Genomic DNA, 26023 nt, shown 5'->3' with positions numbered 1-26023 from the left:
AAGCTTTTCGTCACCTGCCCTAATTTATCCTTATGTGGATCGGTGTCAAAATTTTGGTCTTAAAATACTCCTGTGCAGCGCCTTGGGATGTTTTACTACATTAAAGGCGCTATATAAATACAAGTTGTTGTTGTTTGGGGGTTCTGCTTTTTAATTTGGATCCTAGCTCCTCAAACTTCCTCAGCAGAACCTGATTCCTAGTTCTACCTAGGTCGTTGGTTCCTACATGGACCACGACAACTGGATCCTCCCCCGCCTACTCCAAGTTTTTCTCCAGCCACGAGGATATGTCTTTAACCTTGGCACTGGGCAGGCAACACAACCTTCGGAACTCAGTCGCAGCTGCAGAGAACAGTATCTATTCCCCTGACTATACTGTCCCCTACCACAACTACATTCCCTTTCACTCCCCCCACTCGAATAGCTTGCTGCACCATGGTGCCATGGTCAGCTTGCTCATCCATCCTGCAGGCTTTTCCCTCATCCACACAGGTAGCAAGAACCTCATACCTGTTGGACAAGGGCAAAGGTTGAGGCTCCTCCAGCACTGCAGCTGGGGTCCCCTTACCTGCCTGAGTTGCAGTCACACACTCATGTCCCTGACCACTAACCAGACTTGTACTACTATCTAACCTAAGGTGTGTGACTGCCTCCAGGATCAAAGTGTCCAGGTAACTTTCCCCTTCCCTGATGCCCCACAATGTTTGCACCTCAGACTCCAGCTCAAAAACTCTGAGCTGAAGTTCCTCAAGATGCAGGCACTTACTGCAAACGTGGTTGTCTGGGATCACAATGTTCTCCACAAACTCCCACATGCTGCAGTTGTGGCACACCACCTGCAATGCCATCCCTATATGACCTTGTTTTATTTTATTAAATTTGTAATTAGGTAACTTAGTTTACAGTGTAGTTTCTTGACTACTTACTTGATCTAGATTAAATTAAGGGTACCAAAATTAAATATCTACCTATAACAAACTCCAAGTAGTGTAGGCAAAAAGCAGCAACTCCTTCCCCCTCTACTCCAAATTCCCACTCTTTCCAAAATCCCAAATAAAACACTCTTTTCAAGTCCATTCCGTTTAATCCCACTCTGTGCAGACTGCCAATCATGGCCATTAAGATACCAAATCCAGAGGAGAAAGAAAGACTTGCATTTATACAGCGCCTTTCACTGCCCCAGGACGTCCCAAAACACTTTAAAGCCAATGAAGTACTTTTGAAGTGTAGTCACTGTTGTAATGTAGGAAACACGGCAGCCAATTTGTGCACAGCAAGCTCCCACGAACAGCAATGTGATAATGAACAGATTATCTGTTCTTAGTGATGTTGGTTGAGGGATAAATATTGGCCGGGACACCGTGGGTAACTCCCCTGCCCTTCCTCAAAATAGCGCCGTGGGATCTTTTACGTCCATCTGATCGAGCAGAGGGGACCTTGGTTTAACATCTCATCCAAAAGACGGCACCTCAGATAGTGCAGTTTTCCCTCAGTACTGCACTGGGAGTGTCAGCCTAGATTTTGTACTTAAGTCTCTGGAGTGTAACTAGAACCCACAACTGTCTAACTCAGACGCGAGAGTGCTACCCACTGAGCCATGGCTGATACCTACTAGGCTGACTAACAGCGTCTAGTTTACGCCATTAATTTGGGCAGATTTTAGACGGTATTGGATTTCAGAGGCAAGTGGACCTCTGCCCACCAGTACGATTGTGTTAAGCACAAATTTTGCTTGACAGAAATCGGCTCTAAAAAGGACCAAGAACTTGTTAGTGGCTTCACTTTTCTCATAATCATTTGACTTTGTACCTCAAACATTTTGGCTGGGCTTATCAATTTCAGATAGCTGGTGAAACTTAATTTTAAGTAAGAACTCTAAATCAATGCTGACTTTGTAAAGCAGGTTACAAAGAGTTAAAACTAAAGTGTTAGCATCACAGTATATTTGGGAATCAAATTTCAATACTAAAACCTTAAAAAGCAGTCACGTTCTCACTTGTGGTGTGTCTGGGACCTAACAACAATTTGCATTTATTTAGCGCCTTTAACATAGTAAAACGTCCCAAGGGCACTTCAGTTATCAGACAAAATTAGACACCGAGCTACATAAGGACAGGTGACCAAAAGCTTGGTCAAAGAGGTAGGTTTTAAGGAGTGTCTTAAAAAGAGAGGGGTGGAGAGTCTTAGGGCCTAGGTGGCTGAAGGCACGACCGCCAATGGTGAGGCGAAGGAAATCAGGGATGCTCAAGAGGCCAGAATTGGAGGAGAGCAGAGATCTCAGGGGATTGTAGGGCTGTCGCGCAAACTCTGACACTTTCCTGGGGAACCTGTCCTAACTTCTGACAGCACACGCTATCCAAAGGGAAAAAAACTCCGATCCTTGAAGGAATTATTTTTTATTAGTATACATCTACAGGAATAATATTCAGCAAATACAGAAATCTGATATCAAGACATCCACTGGTCACTGACCTTGTGTCCTGTAGGATCCACTCCTGGACCCCGTCAGGTCTCAGGACCCAATTTGAAACGCTCATGTGTTTGAAAGACAATTTATTCTTTTAAAAATTACATATTTAGAAAAATGCAATACGTCATAAAGTGGTGCAATATTGTATCCCAAGGACTAATTAAATATTGTATCCCAGGGACTAGTTAATTAACGGCGGGTTCATTTCCAATTCCCTGTACATCAGTTCTGACAAGGCATCTCCACCGCAAAGGTTGAACCTCGCCTTTTCAGACGCTGACCAACCCTACTGTGCATGCCCAGATTTTCTTAATCGTCTTCACATACTTTTTGTTGTTGCTGATTTGCGAACTGCGTTTGTGTGTGGGGAGGGGGTAAAAGAGGTAAACAATAATAGAAAAATAAAGGGTAAGTTTCTAAAACAGCTTCTTTCTCGCACACTCCACTGCTGGGTGCACTGTCCAGTGACGTCAGTCTTTTTCTCACCCCCCACCCACCGCCTCCCCTTTAAAATAACGATTCGAACGCGGCGACATTTGCAGAATGGATACATTCCGCTCCGGGGATACTTTAGCGGCGCCTTTGAAGGTTCCATTTGAGAACGTGATGTAGCAAAAGAGCGAGCGGCGTGTTCCACGAACAATGGGGGAAATTGACCAGTCCCCGGATTACAATGTAGCAACTCGCTCGCCTGTTTTAAAGGCACCTGGAGCCGGGCCGCCACACCACTGCAGGCGAGCAAGCATGCAGTCTAAGACCGACTGGAGACAGCAGAGAAGCCTCTTCGCCACAACAGCAACCACCACGTATTAATTGTGTTTTTTAAAGTTATAGATCCCCCTCCATCTTTTAATCGAGTGTCATCAGATTCCAGGAAATTTCTTTACCCGTAATTTTTTTTCTTGTTGCATTTTTTCTTAATTTTTGTTAAGAATTGGGGGACTTTAAAGTACTGCTTGGGTGGAGAAACGTTCCATCAACATGGCGAACTCTCAAAGAATTGAGCTGGAGATTCTCTCCCCACCCCCCCCCGGGTCGTTTTGTAAACCGAATCTTTAGTCAAAAAATATTTTAAAATATGGTAACTTGGGGCAGTCTCATATATTCGGATGTTGTAGGAAGACAAGCCCTCCTTTTCCTGAGCAAACACGGTTGGAAACCGAATACCGCGTGTGGCGGGAAGCATCCGTTCCGCCGTTTCCTACGCCACGGGAAACGATACAGAAATCCCCCCCCCCCCCAAAAAAAAAAGTTTACTGACCGAATCTACCTTTTGCAAATGATTTGACCCAAATTGAATAAACTAAATCACAAGCTCTTTTTCCCCTCTGCATTTACAAGCAATCGGGCGATATTAAGTTTTTTTTAATGTAGCACATTATCCCTTGATAACGCAAATCGAAATTGCATATTTAATATTTGACCCTTGTTACAACTATTCGTGGAACACAGGAGAACGTACGTGGTGATTTTAGATAATAAGATGGATATTGTAATCTAGGTCCACAGTAAAATGCATTTAAGACCAGAGCTTTACCAACAAAAAATACAAGAACTTTTTAAATATATATACTGAAAATATAACTCTCCATAGAGATTAACCCCCCACCCCCCATATGTTCTCTTTAAAAGGGCGCCTTGACTGTATGTTACAAATATGGCTTCCAGAGTCTTGCAAAAAAAAATTCCAGGGAGAGAGAGACCATCTCTTCATCATCCCTCCACGTCCTGAGATGAGATACGCCTCCCACTACAGCAGAAAGTTCTCATTTATTCCGCTCCTCCAAAAAAATATTCAGCTTTCAAACAGTTAAATTGCAACATAACAGCAACTCCCGCCTCACTTAAACCACTCTCTTTTCGCACTTAAAAAAATATTTTTATGGTTATATATATATTAAATCCCCCCTTCCCCTTCCAAGAACTCGCTTTTCAAAAATAACATGACGGCGGTCCCTGCTACAAAAGAATTAAAATGTAAACCATGTGGTCACCAAAGGGTCACGACTACCTTAATTTTTTAAAAGAAAGTAACGCCAACAAAACTAGCACTAAAAACAAATCTTAATTACAAAATTACAGTGAGGAAGGGGAGGGGGAGCTTACATCAGACGGCGTTCTGTTCCGCAGTTCCAAATGGATTCTCCTTTTCATATCCATTTTTTAAATTTTAAATGGTTTAAGGTGATGAATTTGTACTCCAGGCAAGAAGTCAGTCTTGACGATCTACTCTCAGTGTGTCGGTAATGTGACCAAACGCCAAGTTCTCTCCCCGCGCCCAACAGCAGCAGAGCTCAGAGCGAGCGAGAGAACCATGGGTGGAAATGGAAACTCACTAAAGACTCACTACTGCCGCCAATGGATACCAAGCATAGCACCCTCACACACCCACATCACAGATTGTTAAAGGAGCATTCCCTTCCAAAAGCCAGCCACCAGCATTAAAAGTTAATTCTACAATAAATGCTCTTCGTTACTAAATCCTGCCAATGTTGCTGAATGAAAATCTGCACTTTAAAAAAAAAAAAAAATCTTTTTAGGGGACGGGATTAAGGTGTGCTTCCAGGGGCCAAAATAGCTTTTCTTATTTACTTTGCACCAGTTAAGCATATTTGTGTCTCCAATTCATAAAGCTGAAACTTTGCATATGCAGACTGACCTTTATCTTGTAATACTGTACCTGTAATCATCCTAAGTTTACATCTTCAGCCAACAGCTTGCATTGATGTTAATGCTGACTGCCTAATTCCCAATACCAAGAAATTCTTGACCAAGCAAAATGACAAGTATTCCACCTTATTTCAACCTCAGAAGTGATAAGATAATCCTCAACGAGATCCATACCAGCAGTGCATTTGAAGGAACAAACAATAGCTGGCAGTGGCCTCGCCTCAGAACTGGAGAATTACAGATCTCAGCCTCATTTAGCACATTTCAACTAAGCAGACTGGGCTATTGGAGGCATCTTCGTTCCAGTAAAAGTAAAATAAGGTTGCTATCTCAATTGTCCCAGTGAATGATAAAGATCCCATGGCACTAACTGCAAAGTGTAGATCTAGAAAATATTGTTTCTAATTAAACCCACCAAGTACCTTTGCTCTCCAAATCTCCAAAAGCACACTGGGTTACTGTGGTTAACACATCTTCAAATAAAAACAAAAGCTGCTGCCCAACCCAAATGCATTGAAAATGTTGGAACTCTGCATTTTTGTTTATATTTTGTTACACAAGTAACAATTATCACAGTAAAAATGACACTGGTAAGTTACATGTGAAAGTTACTTACAAGTTAGTGTAATAGTAAATTTGTGTGTGTGTCAATTTAAAAATGTTATTGATAAGTGCTCCCTATAAGAAGGAAGACTCTTGTTGATCATTCCAATGTCATTCAATCCCAGTATTGGTTTGTGCAAAATAATATAATCCCACTTTATTCACCCATGACCATTTGCCTTCCTTGGTGTGACATTTCCAAGGCCCCAGCAATTTATGAACCTTCATGTTAGAGCATTTGATCATTATTGTCTATAAATACCTAGCTCTATAATCTTCAATCCCATTACCAACCCAACCAGATAGTTAGAGTTATTTTTTAATCAAAATAGCCTAAACTAATTTACTTGGAGGTCTTATCCACTACTCTTTGAGAGGAGTAGGGATGAAGTTTCTTTCAAAGCCACACTTTTGGTTTGTTAATTTAACATTTCTTTGAGCGAGCATTTTGATTTGTGAATCTTATCACAACAGAACTGAAAGAACATAGAGGTAACATTTTAAAGAAACTATACTGGAGTCTTTTCTGTATATACCAAGTAGGTTTGTACGTCATCAATACCAAATCTACATATTTAGTCTTTTTTTTCCAAACACTTTGTGTTTCTGATTGTTGCTTGCTATGCTTCCTCTATCTGCATATAGGGCTCTTGGTGCAAATGTTTAGATAGATGACACCAATGTTGGTCCCTGATCAGGTAACAGGAAATGTGCTTGTGAAATGTAGGTTGGTTCCATCAGTGCTCCTGTAGCAACCCAACCAAGCACTGGCAACAATTACTCAATGATAACAGCAAGTTTGATTCCTGATTCCAATCCTGTTCACAGTTGGAAATTGTTTCCATTGGAAGGAGTCCACTGCCCTACCAATAAAGCTATTGAGCTACCCCTCAGCAAACAGTCCTCTTATACCCCTCAGTTGTTTCAGTAAGTTTTTAAAAACATTCACTACAAATTCAAGCATCAACTTTATTTCAAATCTGTAAAAATTAGCATATACCAGGCAAAGTAAATTGTTTTTTTAAGTAGTCTTTAGTTGTGAGATAATTGACTTTTATTGATAATGAATTATAGATCAGGTAAACACTGGTTCAAAAAAAACTGTTACTTTCAGTAAATCTAATGAAACTTAATCATGATCATAGTGAATTGATCATTTTTAAAAGATCTTGGATTTTTTCAGATGTGCAGTTTTCTTTTTAAGAGATGAATAAGATTGCATTCTTGCAGCTAGAAAATAAATTTCAACAAGTGTATTTTTAAGAAAAAAACATTTGATCATTTTGTAAACTTTGTTTTAATGTACAGATATGAATATATTAACATGGTTACATTCCAGTTCCATATCTTCCCACTGTTACTCATTGAATCAAGAGGAGAATTGGTCGTGGATAATGTTAAAGTTCATTTCAAAGCTGAAGAGAGCCCATTCAAATGTCCCAATGCTCACTTAGAAGTATTTAGGAATTGCATTTTCATTTTCAAAAAATATATATTTTTGTTTCATTATCCCAATTATTCTTTCACTTCAGCCCATCTGCTCCATCCACCAGCTGGGAGAAAGAGACTCTGGGCCATGTACTCACTTACATTGTTTCAGTTAGGAGGGCTAATGGATCTGCAAAAACTACCACAATCACTGCCACTGTGCTGACCCAATAGGCAATATGTGGGGTGCAGGATTAGAGGGAAAGATGCTATCTTTCTTCCAAGGGAAGATAATGTGCCATCATAAAACACTTGACCCATACATTGCAACATGTGAAGGTGGGTAGTTGATTGTACTGGAATATTCGTTCAAGTACTCAGAACCAAAATACAGTTCAATGATTTCAAAACCAAACAAGGTAACATTTTATTGTGAATGTAAGCGGTTGTACCTGCAATAGCTTTTGGTCATTTTATAAAATCTTCTAACCGTTATAAAAATGGCCTGTAAAATGATGCGATGCATAATTTTTACAATTGGTATGTGCTTTATTATTGTAACAATTTTCTCAGCAAGTATTATTCAACCAGGAGGCATAAACATAATCCACTATTTTGCAACGAAACATTAACTGGGTTAAGACAATGTCATTGAAGAGTAAGCATAATGAACTGCAGTTTCTGGGTATTTGAAGAGGATGGGATGATGATGCTCGATGCCATGTCCATGAATTTAGAATCTACCAAGTTGAATTAAGTTTTAAGTTTTAAGGCCATCTGTGAGGAAGAGGACTTCCTATCTGCATTGGTTTTAGAACTAGAATTAGCTCAACAGAACTATAAATGACCTACTTTCAGAAAGCCTCCAGCAGCCGCCACCTCCTGGTCTATCCACAGAAATACAAAATTTGCTCACTACGACCAGCAACCTTGACTTTCTTGAAGCCATTCGAGCACAAAAAGTATAATTGGAGCTAAAATTTAAGTAACATTCTTGCGCTCACCCACAGAGCAGTGGAAATTAATTAAAATTCAACACTTCTATTAAGGTTTACAAAATAAACAAAACCAAATTAACCACACAAAAACGAGTGCTTCCTCGAACAATGAGATTTCTCCCTCCAGCGTTTTTATGATGTTAATTAATATAATCTATAGTACCTGCACATTAGTATTGTAGTAAGAAAAATATGCCACGTGACATTAGATATTTATAGGCAGTGAATTGTTGAGAAAGGTGGGTTGCTAATACTGCAGACAGCTGAAGATGAGTACTCAATTAAATCCAATCCTGGGCAAAGTCCTTGGATGGAAAAAGCTAATATTCTTAATTATAAAATAACACTTAATTCTTCCAAAATGTATACATATATTAAAATTTTCACTGAAAGACGTGCAATGCAAAATCCCCCTGGTGACAGGAGATAAAGGCTGTTAAGAACGGGAGGTCCCCCCTTTTTCTCTCTCGCCAAAGCTGCTGTTTGCTCTCAATGGAAAGGATGTTCTCAATTCTACAAACAGGGTAACTCGCCAGAGATCATAGAACATGGAGGCTCTGTCACGCGCACGAAAAGACTCCATAAATTATGCAGGTCATTCATATGAATTGAAAGGGTGTAGTTTTCAACCATCTCGGGTGAGCTCTGTTCTGTGGCTTTTCTTGACCAGACATTCGATTCAGTAGCATGGAAGTGATTTAAGTGTTGTATCTCACTTTTGTGTCTAACTTGTTTTTTTGGAGGGGGGAGGAGGAGGAGGAGGGGCGGTCATAACATTTTAATTTATGTCCATATGCAAAATTAACACATCTGTATAACGATAACGAATTATATTGACTCAGACCAGGCTTCCATTAGCCATTTCACCAGTGGAGGAAGTCTAAAATATGTTCATATATATATATGTATGTAGTGTTTAAACCGTACTATTTTCCGACTGTAACTCTGCATGACTAAAAAAAATGGAAATGCTGTAATTTTATAATTATTACAGCTGATGCAAATCATTTCAGCACTTGGAAAATGTGCAATCTCCATGTGTAAACATTTATTTCATTAAAGAACTGGTTGCATTAAAAAAAGGAAATACCCGATTAAGGCAGATCGCTGAATGCCTGTCAATCACAAACACATGACCATCACGCGCCATTTCATAGAATGTTATTACGCATGCAAAAAAACTATATACACACGTCACTGATGCATACAAAAAACGAGACTGCACGCAATGGGTTAATCTATTTAGAAATAAAAGGTATTTTAATATAAATTGTTACGAATACCAGTGCACCATGAATCATATAAAATCGATTTTTGTATCTCCGTGCGATCATTGCATGAAAACCGCAGCCTTCTGCAACGAGCCTATCTCCAGTCTTTGGCGATGGGATTCCGCTTCACAAGCCACTTCTTCTCGGTGCTTTTTTTTTTGCTGCATCGTGTATTTTTTTTTATTCTTCCCCTTTTGGTCGGTGCATACTTCGTGCAATAATGCTAATCTACGGTCGAAAAAAAACAGATCTCATCTCGCTTTCCGGACGCAACTGCTAGATGCCATGTTTTTGCAACGCTGCGCTGTCGTTATTTCACTGTAAATGCAATCGTCAGCAATACCTCGAGCAAACTCCCTCTAGGCCATAATACTGGTATGACAACATATCAAGGGCAACAGACTAAATAGACCCACTCATGGAGGAGACAGTAACCGTTTTGTTGATTATTATATAGGCTGGTTGAAATAATCAAATCTCCAACATATATTTAAAAACTCATATAAAGGTGTGTGGTACTTTATTTTAAGAAACTACATTTATTGCTAACTAAATTAAGCTGTTTGCTGTGAACCCTAGATTTAAAAAAGGGAGGCTGAAAATGCACCGTTCTTAATTTGACCATAGTCTATGAATCTATGTTTCTGCAATTATTATGTGCTTTGTTTAAAAATCAAATTTCATATATCATATTGGTATTGCAGAGAGTTGCCTGTTTTGTAATCTCAGCTGCAGGCACCATTTAGGAATTGTTCAGATATCGCCTATCACCTTCCGAATCCGTGCCCATCTTTCTCTCAACTCCCATGTTTGAACTCCAATCAGGTTTTTGCTCCTGCCACAGCACTGAAATGGCCCAAATCAAATTCACAAGTGACATCCTCTGTGAATGTGACCTTGGTGCATTATACCCCCTCAGCCTTCTTGACCTGTCTTCAGCCTTTGACACGGTTGACGACACCATCCTCCTCCAACACCTCTCCTCTGTTGTTCAGTTGGGTGGGATGGCCCTCGGCTGGTTCCATTCCTATCTACCCAGTCGTAGCCAGAGAATCTCCTGCAATGGCTTCTCTTCCCACTCCTGCACCGTTACCTTTGGAGTCTGCCAAGGATCTATCCTTGGTCCCCTCCGATTTCTCATCTACATGCTGCTCCTCGGCGACATCATCCATAAACACGTCAGGTTCCACATGTATACTGATGACACCCAGCTCTAGCTCTCCACCACCTCTCTCGACCCCTCCACTGTGGATCTGAGAGGGTCAGACATCAAAGCCATGGAGGACCCGAAAAGATGAGTGGCCTTTGTGTTTTTCCAAGTCCCCATCGATCTTTGGCGCTGTTTTTGAACACCAGTTTTAAGGCTATTACCGCAAATGCAGTCCTCAACAAAGAGCTGTTCTCTGCCCACAGAGAACATCGGGTCTTTGTTAATGACCTGAATCCAGAAATACAGGCAGGTGCAGGTCACATCAGGTCGTTCTCATTCTAGGAGTCCACTGCCTGACTAATGCCCAGGTGAAGACTGAGTGGGTGAGGGGGTGGGGAGGTTGAGGGGAGAAAAATCAGCCCCAAAGTGTTTTGGACAGTCTCTTACACAGAAACAGGAGGAGGCCATTCAGCCCCTTGAGCCTGTTCTGCCATTCAGTTAGATCATGGCTGGTCTGTATCTTAACTCCATTTACCCGTCTTGGCTCTGTAGCCCTTAATACCCTTGCCTAACAAAAATCTATCATAGTACAAAAGTGGGCTACAGTAAATTACATTTGGTAATATCAGTAAACAAAAAATATTCACAAGGGGCTGGAGGAATGGGCCTGCTCTGCAATGGCATAATTCTGAATTTATTAAATGACCCAGTCCCACTATTGTTCAATGAACAATACTTTATTCTGTGTTTTCTTCTCTCCGATGTGATTTCAATCGCTCCACCATTGGCAGCCTTCAGCTGCCTAGGCCCTAAGCTTTGGAATTCCCTCCCTAAACCTCTCTGCCTCTCTACCTCTCTCCTCCTTTAAGACACTCCTTAAAACCTACCTCTTTCACCAAGCTTTTGGTCATCTGACCTTATGTGGCTCGGTGTCAGATTTTGTTTGATAACGCTCCTGTGAAGCACCTTGGGACATTTTACTACATTAAAGGTGCTATATAAATGCAAGTTGTTGTTGATGTAGTTACAAAATTACCAACTTCATAAAATAAGAATCCTCATCACAGTCTAGCATTTGGTGAAGAGATCTTGGAAAATATAGGTTTTGTAAACATGGCATATACAATGGTGTTATTGTGTTACCAACTGCAGATATCAAGATAATATGACCAAAGTTATAGTTACTTTTTAATACGAGACAGAAATACGGAAAAGAACATGCTGTGCCAGATGGAAAATCTGTTTCAACCCAGTCTCTTCTCCAGCCTGGAAGTTGAAAGCTTAGTGAAGTCAACTGTTTCTCGATGTTACAGGAATGGGAGGCTACACATCAATATTCCTTAGTGTACCAGTGAAGCTCAACCTCTCCTGGGTTTTGCTCGCAGCAGTGTCCTGGAGATTAATCTTAAATTCATGGAGATTCCAGGTTAATCCTGGAGGGTTGACAACCAACGTTCCCTCTAATTTTTTTTCCCTGCACGGGCCCTTTAAACTTGCTGAGCGGCCGCACATGCGCCGTCTCTCTTCCAGCATAACAACTGGTGAGCGGCCTGCACAGGACCTTGTGATCGGTGCGCGGTCACGCACCTTAAGAGGAACATTGTTGACAACCCTACCAGCCTCAACAGCTTTATGGGGAGACAGTTACAGATTTCCACTATCCTTTGTGTGAAGAAGTGCTTCCTGACATCACCCTTGAACTGCCTAGCTTTAATTTTAATTTTAACCGGCCTCACTTTCTTTTTATTTGGGTTGTGCTACCTGCTTGTGTACTGGTTAACAGATGTGTTATAGGAAATGCAGTAGCAAATTCAACACTTTCGAATTAACTTTCTTATGCTATTGATACTGTAAAGCGAGTTGAACTGCACTTGAACCCGAGCCACTGTGATGAGTGAAGTGGTACAAATCAGACAAAGGAAGGTTTTCTTCTCTCATGGCAGAATATTGGGTTTGAGATAGTTCCTTCTACAATAATTTTTTACTTGTTGACTTTTTATTAAAGTACAGATGCGAAGCGTCTCACAGAGATAAAGTTTGTTGGATAGCTAAAGTTTACTTATGTGCTTGTGTAGTTTTAATTGGAATCCTAACCTTGAAGGAAAGTGAAACATTGATCAGCCTATCTTATTTTTCAGTTACTTCCATAAGACAGTGACTACACATAGGTCATCAGAGATGTCAGGGGTGGGTGGGGAATCAGTGGGCCAGTGACAATTGCAAGCTGGAAAATCAGGCATAGATTTTTTTTTATTTGTTTCTGGGATGTGGGCGTTACTGGCAAGGCCAGCATTTATTGCCCATCCCCAATTGCCCTTGCCCTTGAGAAGGTGGCGGTGAGCCGCCTTCTTGAATCGCTGCAGTCCTTGTGGTGAAGGTACTCCCACAGTGCTATTAGGGAGGGGGTTCCAGGATTTTGACCCAGCGACGATGAAGGCACAGCGATATATTTCCAAGTCAAGATGGTGTGTGACTTGGAGGGGAACTCGCAGGTGATGGTGTTCCCATGCGCCTGCTGCTCTTGTCCTTCTAGGTGGTAGAGGTCATGGGTTTGGGAGGTGCTGCCGAAGAAGCCTCGACAAGTTACTGCAGTGCATCTTGTAGATGGTACACACAGCAGCTACGGTGCGCCGGTGGTGGAGGGAGTGAACATTTAGGGTGGTGGATGGGTGCCAATAAAGCAGGCTGCTTTGTCCTGGATGGTGTCGAGCTTATTGAGTGTATGTTTTTTAACTGCTTTCTCTACCTGCCCTGCCACCTTCAACTATTTGTGCACATATACCCCCAGGTCTCTCTGTACATGCAACCCCTTTAGGAATGTACCCTTTAGTTTATATTGCCTCTCCTCATTCTTTCTGCCAAAATGTATCAGTTCGCACTTTTCTGCGTTAAATTTCATCTGCCACGTGTCTGCCCATTTCACCAGCCTGTCTATGTCTTCGTGAAGTCTATCACTATCCTCCTCACTGTTCACTATACTTCCAAGTTTTGTGTCAGCTGCAAATTTTGAAATTGTGTCCTGTACACCCACGTCCAAGTCGTTAATATATATCAAGAAGAGCAGTGGTCCTAGTACCGACCCCTGAGGAACACCACTGTATACCTTCCACCAGTCTGAAAAACAACCATTCACCACTACTCTGTTTCTTGTCACTTCGCCAATTTCCTATCCATGCTGCCAACTGTCCCTTTTATTCCATGGGCTTCAACTTTGCTGGCAAGCCTATTATGTGGCACTTTATCAAATGCCTTTTGGAAGTCCATGTACACCATGTCAACTGCATTGCCCTCATCAACCCCCTCTGTTACCTCATCAAAAATGCGACAAGTTAGTTAAATACAATTTGCCTTTAACAAATCCGTGCTGGCTTTCCTTAATTAATCTACACTTGTCCAAGTGACTGTTAACTTTGTCCCTGATTATCGTTTCGAAAAGCTTCCCCACCACTGAGGTTAAACTGACTGGCTTGTAGTTGCTGGGTTTATCCTTACACCCTTTTTTGAACAAGGGTGTAACATTTGCAATTCTCCAGTCCTCTGGCACCACTCCGGTATCTAAGGAGGATTGGAAGATTATGGCCAGTACCTCCGCGATTTCCTCCTTAACTTCCCTCAGCATCCTAGGATGCATCCCATCCGGTATTGGTGACTTATCAACTTTATGTACAGACTGCCTTTCTAATACCTCCTCTTTATCAATTTTTATCTCATCCAGTATCTCCACTACCCCCTCTTTCACTATGACTTTGGCAGCATCTTCCTTGGTGAAGACAGATGCAAAGTACTCATTTAGTACCTCAGCCATGCCCTCTGCCTCCATGCGTAGGTCTTCCTTTTGGTCCCTGGGGAATTTAAATTCAGTTAATTAAATAAATCTGGAATAAAAAGCTAGTATCAGTAATGGTAACCATGAAACTATCAGATTGTCATAAAAACCATCTGGTTCACTAATGTCCTTTAGGGAAGGAAATCTGCAGTCCTTACCTGGTCTGGCCTATATGAGACTCCAGACCCACAGCAATGTGGTTGACTTTTAACTGCCCTCTGAAATGGCACTCAGTTGTAACAAAACGCTACGAAACACAATAAGAATGAAACTGGACGGACCACCCAGATTCAACCTCGGCAACAGCTACGGACAGGGCAACGGCACACCTAGCCCAGTCGACCCTGCAAAGTCCTCCTCACTGCTGGTATCTATCCTCCACAACTCTAGCATCTATCCGACAATGTGGAAAACTGCCCAGGTATGTCCTGTCCACAAAAAGCTGGACAAATCCAATCCGGCCAATTACCACCCCATCAGTCTATTCTCAATCATTAGCAAAGTGATGGAAGGTGTCATCAACAGTGCTATCAAGTGACACTTACTCACTGCTCACTAATGCACAGTTTGGGTTCCACCAAGACCACTCGGCTCCCGACCTCATTACAGCCTTGGTCCAAACATGGACAAAAGAGCTGAGTTCCAGAGGTGAGGTGAGAGTGACTGCCCTTGACATCAAGGCAGCATTTGACCGAGTGTGGCATCAAGGAGCCCTAGTAAAACTGAAGTCAATGGGAATCGGGGGGGAAAACTCTCCACTGGCTGGAGTCATACCTAGCACAAAGGAAGATGGTTGGAGGTCAATCATCACAGCCCCAGATCATCGCTGCAAGAAATCCTCAGGGCAGTGTCCTAGGTCCAACCATCTTCAGCTGCTTCATCAATGACCTTCCCTCCAACATAAGGTCAGAAATGGGGATGTTTGCTGATGACTGCAGTGTTCAGCGCCATTCACAACTCCTCATGCAACAAGACCTGGATGACGTTCAGGCTTGGGCTGTTAAGCGGCAAGTACCATTCGTGCCACACAAGTGCCAGGCAATGACTATCTCCAACAAGCGACAGTCTAACCACCGTCCCTTGACATTCAACGGCATTACCATCACCAAATCTCCAACCATCAACATCCTGGGGGTCACCATTGACCAGAAACTTATCTGGACCAGCCACATAAATACTGTGGCAACAAGAGTGGGTCAGAGGCTAGATAGTCTGCGGCAAGTGTCTCACCTCCTGACTCCCCAAAGACTTTCCACCATCTACAAGGCACAAGTAAGGAATGTGATGGAACACTCTCCACTTGCCTGGATGAATGCAGCTCCAACAACACTCAAGAAGCTCAACACCATCCAGGACAATACAGCCCGCTTTATTGGCACCCCACCCACCACCTTAAACATTCACTCCCTCCTCCACCAGCTGCAATGTGTACCATCTACAAGATGCACAGCAGCAACTCGCCAAGGCTTCTTCGGCAGCACCTCCCAAACCCGCGACCTCTTCCACCTAGAAGAACAAGGGCAGCAGGCGCATGGCAACACCACCACCTCCAAGTTCCCCTCCAAGTCACACACCATCCTGACTTGGAACTATATCGCCGTTCCTTCATCGTCGTTGGATCAAAATCCTGGAACTCCCTACCCAACAGCACTGTGGGAGTACCTTCAACACACGGACTGCAGCTGTTCAAGAAGGTGGCTCACCACCACCTTCTCAAGGGCAATTAGGGATGGCCTTGGAAGCGATGCCCACATCCCATAAACAAATAAAAAATAAATTGGCCCCACCCCTCCTCTTGCTACCCATTTATTATTTCTGTGCCTACAGAAGACTTTTGAATTCCCTTTTATGTTAGCTGCTGTGGTAAACCACTGTTATTGTTTTCACTGTCGTTCACTACCGTTATCGTTATCGCACATTGTTACCTCCTGCTACTCACTGTGTACCTATGCATGCCTCAGCTGACTCCGCCTACATGACCTGGTATAAAGGTGGCTGCCCGGCAACCCACTTCCTTCTTGGAACCGGTCGTCCACGAGAGGCATGCTCTGTTCTTTAGTTAATAAAAACCTTTTCATTACTTTCCTAATTCATCGCCTTTTATGGAGTAATTGATAAGCGTATCAATTTTATTAACTAAAAGTAAAATGTCCGGAACTGAGCAGCAACAACAGCAGGCGTTGCTGCAAGCCCTCAGACCAGCATGCCTGGACCTCGACCCTCAAGCGGCGGGTTCAGCTACCAATTTCAAACACTGCTGAGCTGCTTTGAATCCTTCCTAGAAGCCTCCGCCGTGACATCGGAGGAGAACAAATTAAAAGTTCTGACCGCCCAGGTGAGCCCTCAAGTATATACACTCATCCGGGACGCTACTACGTACATGGCGGCTCTCGACCTGCTAAAAGGGCAATACAAGCGCCCAGTGAATACGATTTACGCCAGACACCTCCTGGGATCCCGCAGGCAGCAACCGGGGGAATCGGTAGAGATTTTTACGGGCGTTACAGACACTCTGCAGGGACTGCGACTGTAAGGCGGTAACGGCTGCGGCGCACGCGGAGGGACTTATCTGTGATGCCTTCATTAAGGGCCTCCAGTCCGACTACTCCCGGCAGAGACTGCTCGAAAGCAAGGAGCTCGACCTGAAGACGGCCGTAGCCCTCGCGCTCTCACTAGATGCGGCCCACCGAAACCTCGAAGCATACTCACGTAACGGTGCCGCGCCATGGCCATCGCGACCTTGGGACATGGGACCGCCGCCCCCGGTACCAACTACTGCAGCAGTGTCCCGAAATCAACTGGGACCGCCGCCCCCGGTACCAACTACTGCAACAATGTCCCGTAACCAGGCCCAAAAATGCTACTTCTGTGGCCAGTTAAAACACCCTAGAGCGCGCTGCCCGGCGAAGACCGCTACCTGCTCTGGCTGCGGGAAGAAAGGCCATTACGCCAACGCCTGCAGAGGGAAACCCGCGAACGCCAGCAGCGCCGCATGTGAACCGTGGGGGCAGCCATCTTCTCCGCCATTTTGTGCACCTCCAGCCGCGTGGGGATCGGAATCATGGCCGCCGCCATTTTGCCCGCCGCACCCAACCGCCATTTTGTCTCCGGACTCAACCACCGTCTCGTCTGATGACCATATCGGCTCACTCAGCCATACATTGGCCTCCGTTACGCTGGATCAAGCTCTCCCTCATCATCTGTCCAGGTCCATGATGGACATTACGGTAAACGGCCGCGCCACTACTTGCCTGTTTGACAGCGGGAGCACGGAGAGTTTTATTCACCCCGACACGGTGCGTAGCCACTCCCTCACGGTCCTGCCAACGCGCCATCGGACTTCTATGGCGTCCAAGTCCCATTCAACGGACGTCGGCGGCTACTGTGTGGTGACCCTTTCGGTTAGGGGCACCGAATATAAAAATTTTAAACTTCTTGTCCTGCCCCGTCTTTGCGCTGCCGTTCTGCTAGGGTTGGATTTTCAGTGCCACCTCAAAAGTGTCACATTGGCATACGGTGGACCCCTCCCCCCACTCACAGTCTGCAACCAACAGTTTTTAAATCACCCGCCGCGCACCACTTGCAGTCTTTCCACACTCAAAGTACCCCCCCTCCCCTGTTCGCTAACCTCACCCGCGACTGTAAACCCATCGCTACCAAGAGCAGGTGGTACAGCGCCGGGGACAGAGCTTTTATTAGCGCTGAGGTGGAGCGGCTCCTGAAGGAGGGCATTATCGAAGGGAGCACCAGCCCCTGGCGAGCCCAGGTTGTAGTCGTTAAGACCGCCGAAAAACGCCGCCTGGTCATTGACTACAGCCAAACCATAAACCGGTACACCCAGCTGGACGCATACCCCCTTCCCCGCATATCTGATATGGTCAATCAGATTGCGCAATACAGGGTATTCTCCACCATTGACCTTAAGTCAGCATACCACCAACTCCCTATCCGCCATGAGGACCGCCCGTATACTGCCTTCGAGGCAAACGGCCGCCTCTACCACTTCCTTAGGGTTCCTTTCGGCGTCACCAATGGGGTTTCGGTCTTCCAAAGGGAGATGGACCGGATGGTCGACCAGAACGCGCTGCAGGCCACCTTTCCCTATCTGGATAACGTCACCATCTGCGGCCACGACCAGCAGGACCATGACGTTAATCTAGCGAAATTCCTCCGGACGGCCCAGCGGCTGAATCTAACATACAATAAGGAGAAATGTATGTTTCGCACCAAGCGCCTTGCCATCCTCGGCTGCGTAGTGGAGAACGGAGTCATTGGGCCCGACCCCGACAGAATGCGCCCCCTTATGGAGCTCCCCCTCCCCCACTGCCAAAAAGCACTGAAGAGATGCCTGGGGTTTTTCTCTTCCTACGCTCAGTGGGTGCCCAACTATGCAGACAAAGCCAGACCCCTCATCAAGTCCACCTCCTTCCCCCTGACATCAGAGGCGGGTGCAGCCTTCACTCTTATCAAGAGTGATATTGCGAAGGCCACAATGCACGCAGTGGATGAGTCCATCCCTTTCCAAGTGGAGAGCGATGCGTCCGACTTCGCCCTAGCTGCAACCCTTAACCAGGCGGGGAGACCCGTGGCCTTTTTCTCAAGGACCCTCCAGGGCCCCGAGATTCGACACTCCTCTGTCGAAAAGGAGGCCCAGGCTATTGTGGAAGCGGTGCGACACTGGAGGCATTACCTGGCCGGAAAATGATTTACCCTTCTCACTGACCAGCGTTCAGTTGCTTTTATGTTCAATAATAAGCAAAGGGGCAAAATCAAGAACGACAAGATCTTGAGGTGGAGAATTGAACTCTCCACCTACAATTACGATATCTTGTACCGGCCCGGGAAACTCAATGAGCCCCCAGATGCTCTATCACGAGGTACGTGCGCCAACGCGCAAGTTGATAGACTGCGGACCCTCCACAATGACCTCTGCCACCCCGGGGTCACCAGATTCTGCCACTTCATTAAGTCCCGCAACCTGCCCTACTCCGTCGAGGAGGTCAGGGCTATGACCAAGAACTGCCAAATCTGTGCCGAATGCAAACCGCATTTTTATAGGCCAGACAGAGCAAGCCTGATCAAGGCCACTCGCCCCTTCGAGCGCTTGAGCATCGACTTTAAGGGGCCCCTCCCTTCCTCTGACCGCAATGTGTACTTCCGCAACATTGTTGATGAGTACTCCCGTTTCCCGTTCGCCATCCCTTGCCCAGACATGACCAGTGCCATGGTCATCAAATGTCTGAATGACCTCTTCGCCTTGTTCGGGTTCCCTAGCTATATACATAGTGACCGGGGCTCATCCTTCATGAGCGACGAACTTCGTCAGTACCTGCTCGCGAGAGGTATTGCTACGAGCAGGACCACCAGCTACAACCCCCGGGGAACGGCCAGGTGGAAAGAGAGAACGCGACGGTTTGGAAGGCCGTCCTCTTAGCCTTAAAATCTAAGGGCCTTCCGACCTCTCGCTGGCAGGAGGCCCTCCCTGCAGCGCTCCACTCCATCCGGTCACTGCTTTGTACTGCCACTAATGCCACCCCTCATGAGCAAATGTTCGTTTTCCCCAGGAAGTCCACATCGGGAACCTCGCTACCGACATGGCTGACTTCTCCTGGGCCCGTCCTACTGCGGAGGCATGTGAGGACCCATAAAATGGACCCCCTGGTCGAGAGGGTGAACCTCCTACACGCCAACCCCCAGTATGCCTACGTGGCATACCCAGATGGGCGGGAGGACACGGTCTCCATACGAGACCTCGCACCCTCGGGCGCCCCTGAATCACCGCCGTTATTATCCACCACTCCTCCCAACCCAACCCCTGTAGACGGCATGCCGGAGCCACAGGACCCTTCGTCGACCACTCAGACACCAGATTCGACGTGGGATACTGCAGCACCGCCGCCGCTGCTACGACGATCAGGACGGCATACAAGGCCCCCTGATAGACTTACCTACACGAACTCTTAGTACACTTCACCCCGCCGGACTCAATTTTAAACAAGGGGTGAATGTGGTAAACCACTGTTATTGTTTTCACTGTCGTTCACTACCGTTATCGTTATCGCACATTGTTACCTCCTGCTACTCACTGTGTACCTATGCATGCCTCAGCTGACTCCGCCTACATGACCTGGTATAAAGGTGGCTGCCCGGCAACCCACTTCCTTCTTGGAACCGGTCGTCCACGAGAGGCATGCTCTGTGCTTTAGTTAATAAAAACCTTTTCATTACTTTCCTAATTCATCGCCTTTTATGGAGTAATTGATAAGCGTATCAGCTGCCAATCTATTCTCATACTCTCACTATGCCCCTCTTATTTTCTTTTTCACTTCCCCTCTGAATTTTCTATATTGAGCCTGATTCTCACTTGTATTCTCAACCTGACATCTGTCATATGCCCCCCTTTTCTGCTTCATCTTACTCTCTATCTCTTTCATCATCCAGGGAGCTCTGGCTTTAGTTGCCCTACCTTTCCTCCTTGTGGGAATATACTTCGACTGTACCCGAACCATTTCCTCTTTAAAGGCAGCCCATTGTTCGATTACAGTTTTGCCTGCCAATCTTTGATTCCAATTTACCAGGGCCAGATCCGTTCTCAACAAACTGAAATTGGCCTTTCTCCAATCACGTATTTTTACTCTAGATTGCTCCCTGTCCTTTTCCATAGCTAGTTTAAACCTTATGATACTGTGATCATTGTTCCCTAAATGTTCCCCTTCTAACACTTGCTCTACTTGACCCACCTCATTCCCCAGAACCAGATCCAGCAATGCCTCCTTCCTCCTTGGACCGGAAACATACTGATTAAGAAAGTTTTCCTGAACACACTTCAGAAATTCTTCCCCCCTCTGCCCTTTACACTATTACTATCCCAGTCTATATTAGGATAATTGAAGTCCCCCATTATCACTACTCTATAGTTCTTGCACCTCTCTGTAATTTCTCTGCAAATCTGCTCCTCTATATCTTTCCCATGAGTTCGTGGTCTATAGAATACAGCTAGTAGTATAATGGCACCTCTATTATTTCTTAACTCTAACCAAATAGATTCTGTCCTTGACTCCTCCAGAACATCCTCTCTCTCCAGCACTATAACATTCTCCGTAACCAATACTGCCATCCCACCTCCTTTCTTTCCTTCCCACCTTATATCCAGGAATATTTAAAGCCCAATCCTGGCCTTTTTTGAGCCAGGTCTCCATTATTGCCACGACATCATATTCCCATGTCGCTATTTGCGCCTGCAGCTCAGCATCCTTATTTACCAATTGTGCAATGAGAGAGGCTTAATTAATAACCTTGCAGCAAAGGGACCTTTAGGGAAGAGTGACCATAATATGATAGAATTTTATATTAAGTTTGAAAGTGATTTAGTCAAATCCGAAACTAGGGTCTTAAATTTAAACAAAACAAACTACGTAGGCATGAGGGGCAAGTTGGCTAAGGTAGCTTGGGAAACTACATTAAAAGGTATGACAGTAGACAAGTAATGGCTAGCATTTAAAGAATTAATACATAATTTACAACAAATATACATTCCTTTAAGGCACAAAAACCCCACAGGAAAAGTGATCCAATCGTGGCTAACAGAGAAGTTACAGATAGTATTAGATCAAAGGAAGAGGCTTATAATGTTGCCAAAAAGAGTAGTAAGCCTGAGGATTGGGAGAATTTTAGAATTCAGCAAAGGAGGACCAAGAAATTGATAAAGAAACAGAAAATAGAAGAGAGAGTAAACTAGCGAGAGACATAAAAACAGACTGTAAAAGCTTCTATAGGTATGTAAAAAGGAAAAGATTAGCGAAAATAAATGTGGGTTCCTTACAGGCTGAGACAGGAGAAATTATAATGGGGAATAAGGAAATGGCAGAGAAATAAAACAAATACTTTGTGTCTGTCTTAACGGAAAAAGACGCAAAAAACCTCCCAGAAATAATGGAGAAACAAGGGTCTAGCGAGAATGAGGAACTGAAAGAAATTAGTATTATTAAAAAAATAGTACTGGAAAAATTAATGGGACTGAAAGCCGATAAATCCCCTGGACCTGATGGCCTACATCCTAGGGTTTTGAAAGAGCTGGCAATAGAGATAGTGGATGCATTGGTTGTCATCTTCCAAAGTGCCATAGATTCGAGAACGGTTCCCATGGATTGGAAGGTAGCAAATGTAACCCCACTATTTAAGAAAGGAAGGAGAGAGAAAACGGGGAACTACAGACCAGTTAGCCTAACATCAGTAGTAGGGAAAATACTAGAATCTATTATTAAGGACGTGGCAACAGGGCACTTGGAACATAATAATAGGATTGGGCTGAGTCAACAGAGACTGTAAAAGCTTTTATAGATATGTGAAGAGAAAAAGATTGGTGAAATCAAGCATAGGTCCCTGGCAGTCAGAATCATGGGAATTTATAATGGGGAACAAAGAAATGGCTGACCAATTAAATACATATTTTGGTTCTGTCTTCACAAAGGAGGACACAAATAACCTCCCAGAGATGTCGGGGAACATAGGGTCTGATGAAAGGGAAGGACTGAAAGAAATCAGTATTTGTAGGGAAATGGTGTTAGGGAAATTGATGGGATTGAAGGCCGATAAATCCCCAGGGCCTGATAATCTACATCCTAAGGTACTTAAGGAAGTGGCCCCAGAAATAGTAGATGCATTGCTGATCATCTTCCAACATTTGATGGAATCTGGAACAGTACCCATGGATTGGAGGGTAGCTAATGTTACCCCACTATTCCAAAAAGGTGGTAGAGAGAAAACGGGGAATTACAGACCGGTAAGCCTAACATCGGTAGTGGGGAAAGTGCTAGAGTCCATTATAAAAGATGTAATAGCAGAGCACTTGGAAAACAGTGACAGGATCGGACAAAGTCAACATGGATTTACAAAAGGTAAATCATGCTGGACTAATCTACTGGAAATTTTTGAGGATGTAACTGGTAAAATAGATAAAGGGAGAACCAGTGGATGTAGTGTATTTGGACTTTCAGAAGGCATTTAATAAGGTCCCGCATAAGAGATTAGTGTGTAAAGTTAAGGCACATGGGATTGGGGGCAAGGTATTGACTTGGATAGAGAACTGGTTGGCAGACAGAAAGCAAAGAGTTGGAATAAACGGGTCTTTTTCCGCGTGGCAGGCAGTGACTAGTGGGGTACCGCAGGGATCGGTCCTTGGACCCCAGCTATTCACAATATATATTAATGATCTAGACAAGGGAACTAGATGTAATATCTCCAAATTTGCAGACGACACATAGCTGGGTGGGCGTGTGTGCTGCGAGGAGGATGCAGAGAAACTCCAGGATGATTTGGATAGGTTGGGTGATTGGGCAAAAACATGGCAGATGCAATATAACGTGGATAAATGTGAGGTTATCCACTTTGGTGTCAAAAACAGGAAGGCAGATTATTATCTGAATGGTAATAGATTGGGAGAAGGGGAAGTGCAACGAGACCTGGGTGTCCTTGTGCACCAGTCGCTGAAGGTAAGCATGCAGGTGCAGCAGGCGGTTAAGAAGGCAAATGGTATGTTGGCCTTCGTAGCGAGAGGGTTTGAGTACAGGAACAGGGATGTCTTGCTGCAGTTGTACAGGGCCTTGGTGAGACCACATCTTAAGTATTGTGTGCAGTTTTGGTCGCCTTATCTGAGGAAGGATGTTCTTGCCATGGAAGGAGTTCAGCGAAGATTCACCAGGCTGATACCTGGGATGGCAGGAATGACATATGAGGAGAGATTGGGACGATTGGGCTTGTACTCGCTGGAGTTTAGAAGAATGAGAGGGGATCTTATTGAAACTTATAAAATTCTGACAGGACTGGACAGACTAGATGCAGGAAGGATGTTCCCGATGGTCGGGGAGTCCAGAACCAGGGATCACAGTTTAAGGATAAGGGGTAGGCCATTTAGGACAGGAATTAGGAGGAATTTCTTCACCCAGAGAGTGGTGAACCTGTGGAATTCTCTACCACAGAAGGCAGTAGAGGCCAATTCATTAAATATATTCAAGAAAGAGTTGGATATATTTCTTAAGGCTAAAGTGATCAAGGCGTATGGGGAGAAAGCAGGGACCGGGTACTGAAATTGGATGATCAGCCATGATCGCATTGAATGGTGGAGCAGGCTCGAGGGGCTGAATGGCCTACTCCTACTCCTATCTTCTATGTAACATGGATTTATGAATGGAAAATCACGTTTCACAAAAAGAGTTTTTTGAGGTTGTAACTAGCAGAATAGATAAGGGGGAACCAGTGGATGTAGTGTATTTGGATTTTCAGAAGGCATTCGATAAGGTGCCACACAAGAGATTATTAAACAAAATTAGGGCTCCTGGGATTGGGGGTAATATACCAGCATGGATTGAGGATTGGTTAACAGACAGAAAACAGAGCGTAGGAATAAACGGGTAATTTTTGTGTTGGCAGGCTGTAACTAGTGGGGTACCGCAAGGATCAGTGCTTGGGCCTCAGCTATTCACAATCTATATCAATGATTTGGATGAGGGGACCAAATGTAATATATCCTAGTTTGTTGATGATACAAAGCTAGGTGAGAATGTAAGTTGTGAGGTGGATGCTGATATGCCTATCAATTAGTCCAATAAAAGGCGACGAGTTAAGAACGTAACTGAAGGTTTTTATTGGCTAAATAACAGAGCCCACCCTCGTGGGTGATCCGATCCAACAGGGAGGAATACTAGCCAGTCAGCTACCTTTATACCTGGGCAGGTAATGGGCGGAGTCGGAGGTGGTCAGCCCAGGTATAACAGTGCGACAAGAGGCGACCTCGTGTAGTGATGTGACAGTGAGAACAGTGAGAACAATATACAGTGATAACTATAACAGTGGTTTACCACATTCACCCCTTGTTTAGATTAGAGTCCGGCGGGGTGAAGTGTATTACCAGCTCTGGTATGTCAGTCTGTCCGGAGGCTTCGTTAGCCTCTCCGATCGTCGCAGCGGCGGTGTTACATTATCCGGTGTTAAAGCTGGTGTCTGCGTAGTCGGCAAAGGCTCGTGGGGTTCCGGCATGCCGTCTACCTCGGCTGGACTCGGGGGGTTGGGAGGGGGGGGTGAGGGTGCGAGGTCTCGTAAGGAGACAGTGTCCTCCCGTCCGTCTGGGTAAGCCACATAGGCGTACTGGGGGTTGGCGTGCAGGAGGTTCACCTTCTCGACCAGGGGGTCCGTTTTATGGGCCCTCACGTGCTTTCGCAGCAAGACAGGTCCCGGAGAGGTCAGCCAGGTTGGTAGGGTGGTTCCCGTAGTCGACTTCCTGGGGAAGACAAACATTCGGGCATGGGGGGTGGTGTTAATGGCAGTGCAAAGTAGTGACCGGATGGAGTGCAGCGCAATCGGGAGGACCTCTTGCCAGCGGGAGGTTGGGAGGCCCTTAGACTTTAAGGCTAAGAGGGTGGCCTTCCATACCGTCGCGTTCTCTCTTTCCACCTGGCCGTTCCCTCGGGGGTTGTAGCTGGTGGTCCTGCTTGCTGCAATACCCCTCTCCAATAGGAACTGACGGAGTTCCTCGCTCATGAAGGAGGCGCCCCGGTCACTATGTATATAGTTAGGGAACCCGAACAAGGCGAAGAGTTTGTTCAGGCATTT

The 26023-nt window shown here is 44.8% G+C and overlaps 1 protein-coding gene across 4 annotated transcripts in view; it reads right to left on the bottom strand.

The window, feature by feature from the left end:
• Positions 1 to 26023, bottom strand: part of anp32b (acidic (leucine-rich) nuclear phosphoprotein 32 family, member B) — a 224034-nt gene that overhangs the window by 79943 nt on the left and 118068 nt on the right. The window contains exon 1 of one of the 4 annotated variants that reach the window (XM_085992025.1): positions 4577 to 4807. The exons of 2 other annotated variants lie outside the window; for them this stretch is intronic. In XM_085992025.1, coding sequence (XP_085848151.1) covers positions 4577 to 4630 — 54 coding nt within the window. In that variant the 5' untranslated portion in view covers positions 4631 to 4807. Of the gene's footprint in view, positions 1 to 4576; positions 4808 to 26023 lie in introns of those variants that run through there. One more of the 4 variants, XM_085992036.1, reaches the window with a different exon arrangement.

The sequence above is a fragment of the Somniosus microcephalus genome, chromosome 1, assembly GCF_052327205.1.
Source record: "Somniosus microcephalus isolate GS21.2 chromosome 1, FLI_Smic_1.0, whole genome shotgun sequence".
Lineage (NCBI taxonomy): Eukaryota > Metazoa > Chordata > Chondrichthyes > Squaliformes > Somniosidae > Somniosus > Somniosus microcephalus.
The sequence above is the reverse complement of the archived record's forward strand: the minus strand, read 5'-3'. Positions and strand labels throughout refer to the sequence as shown.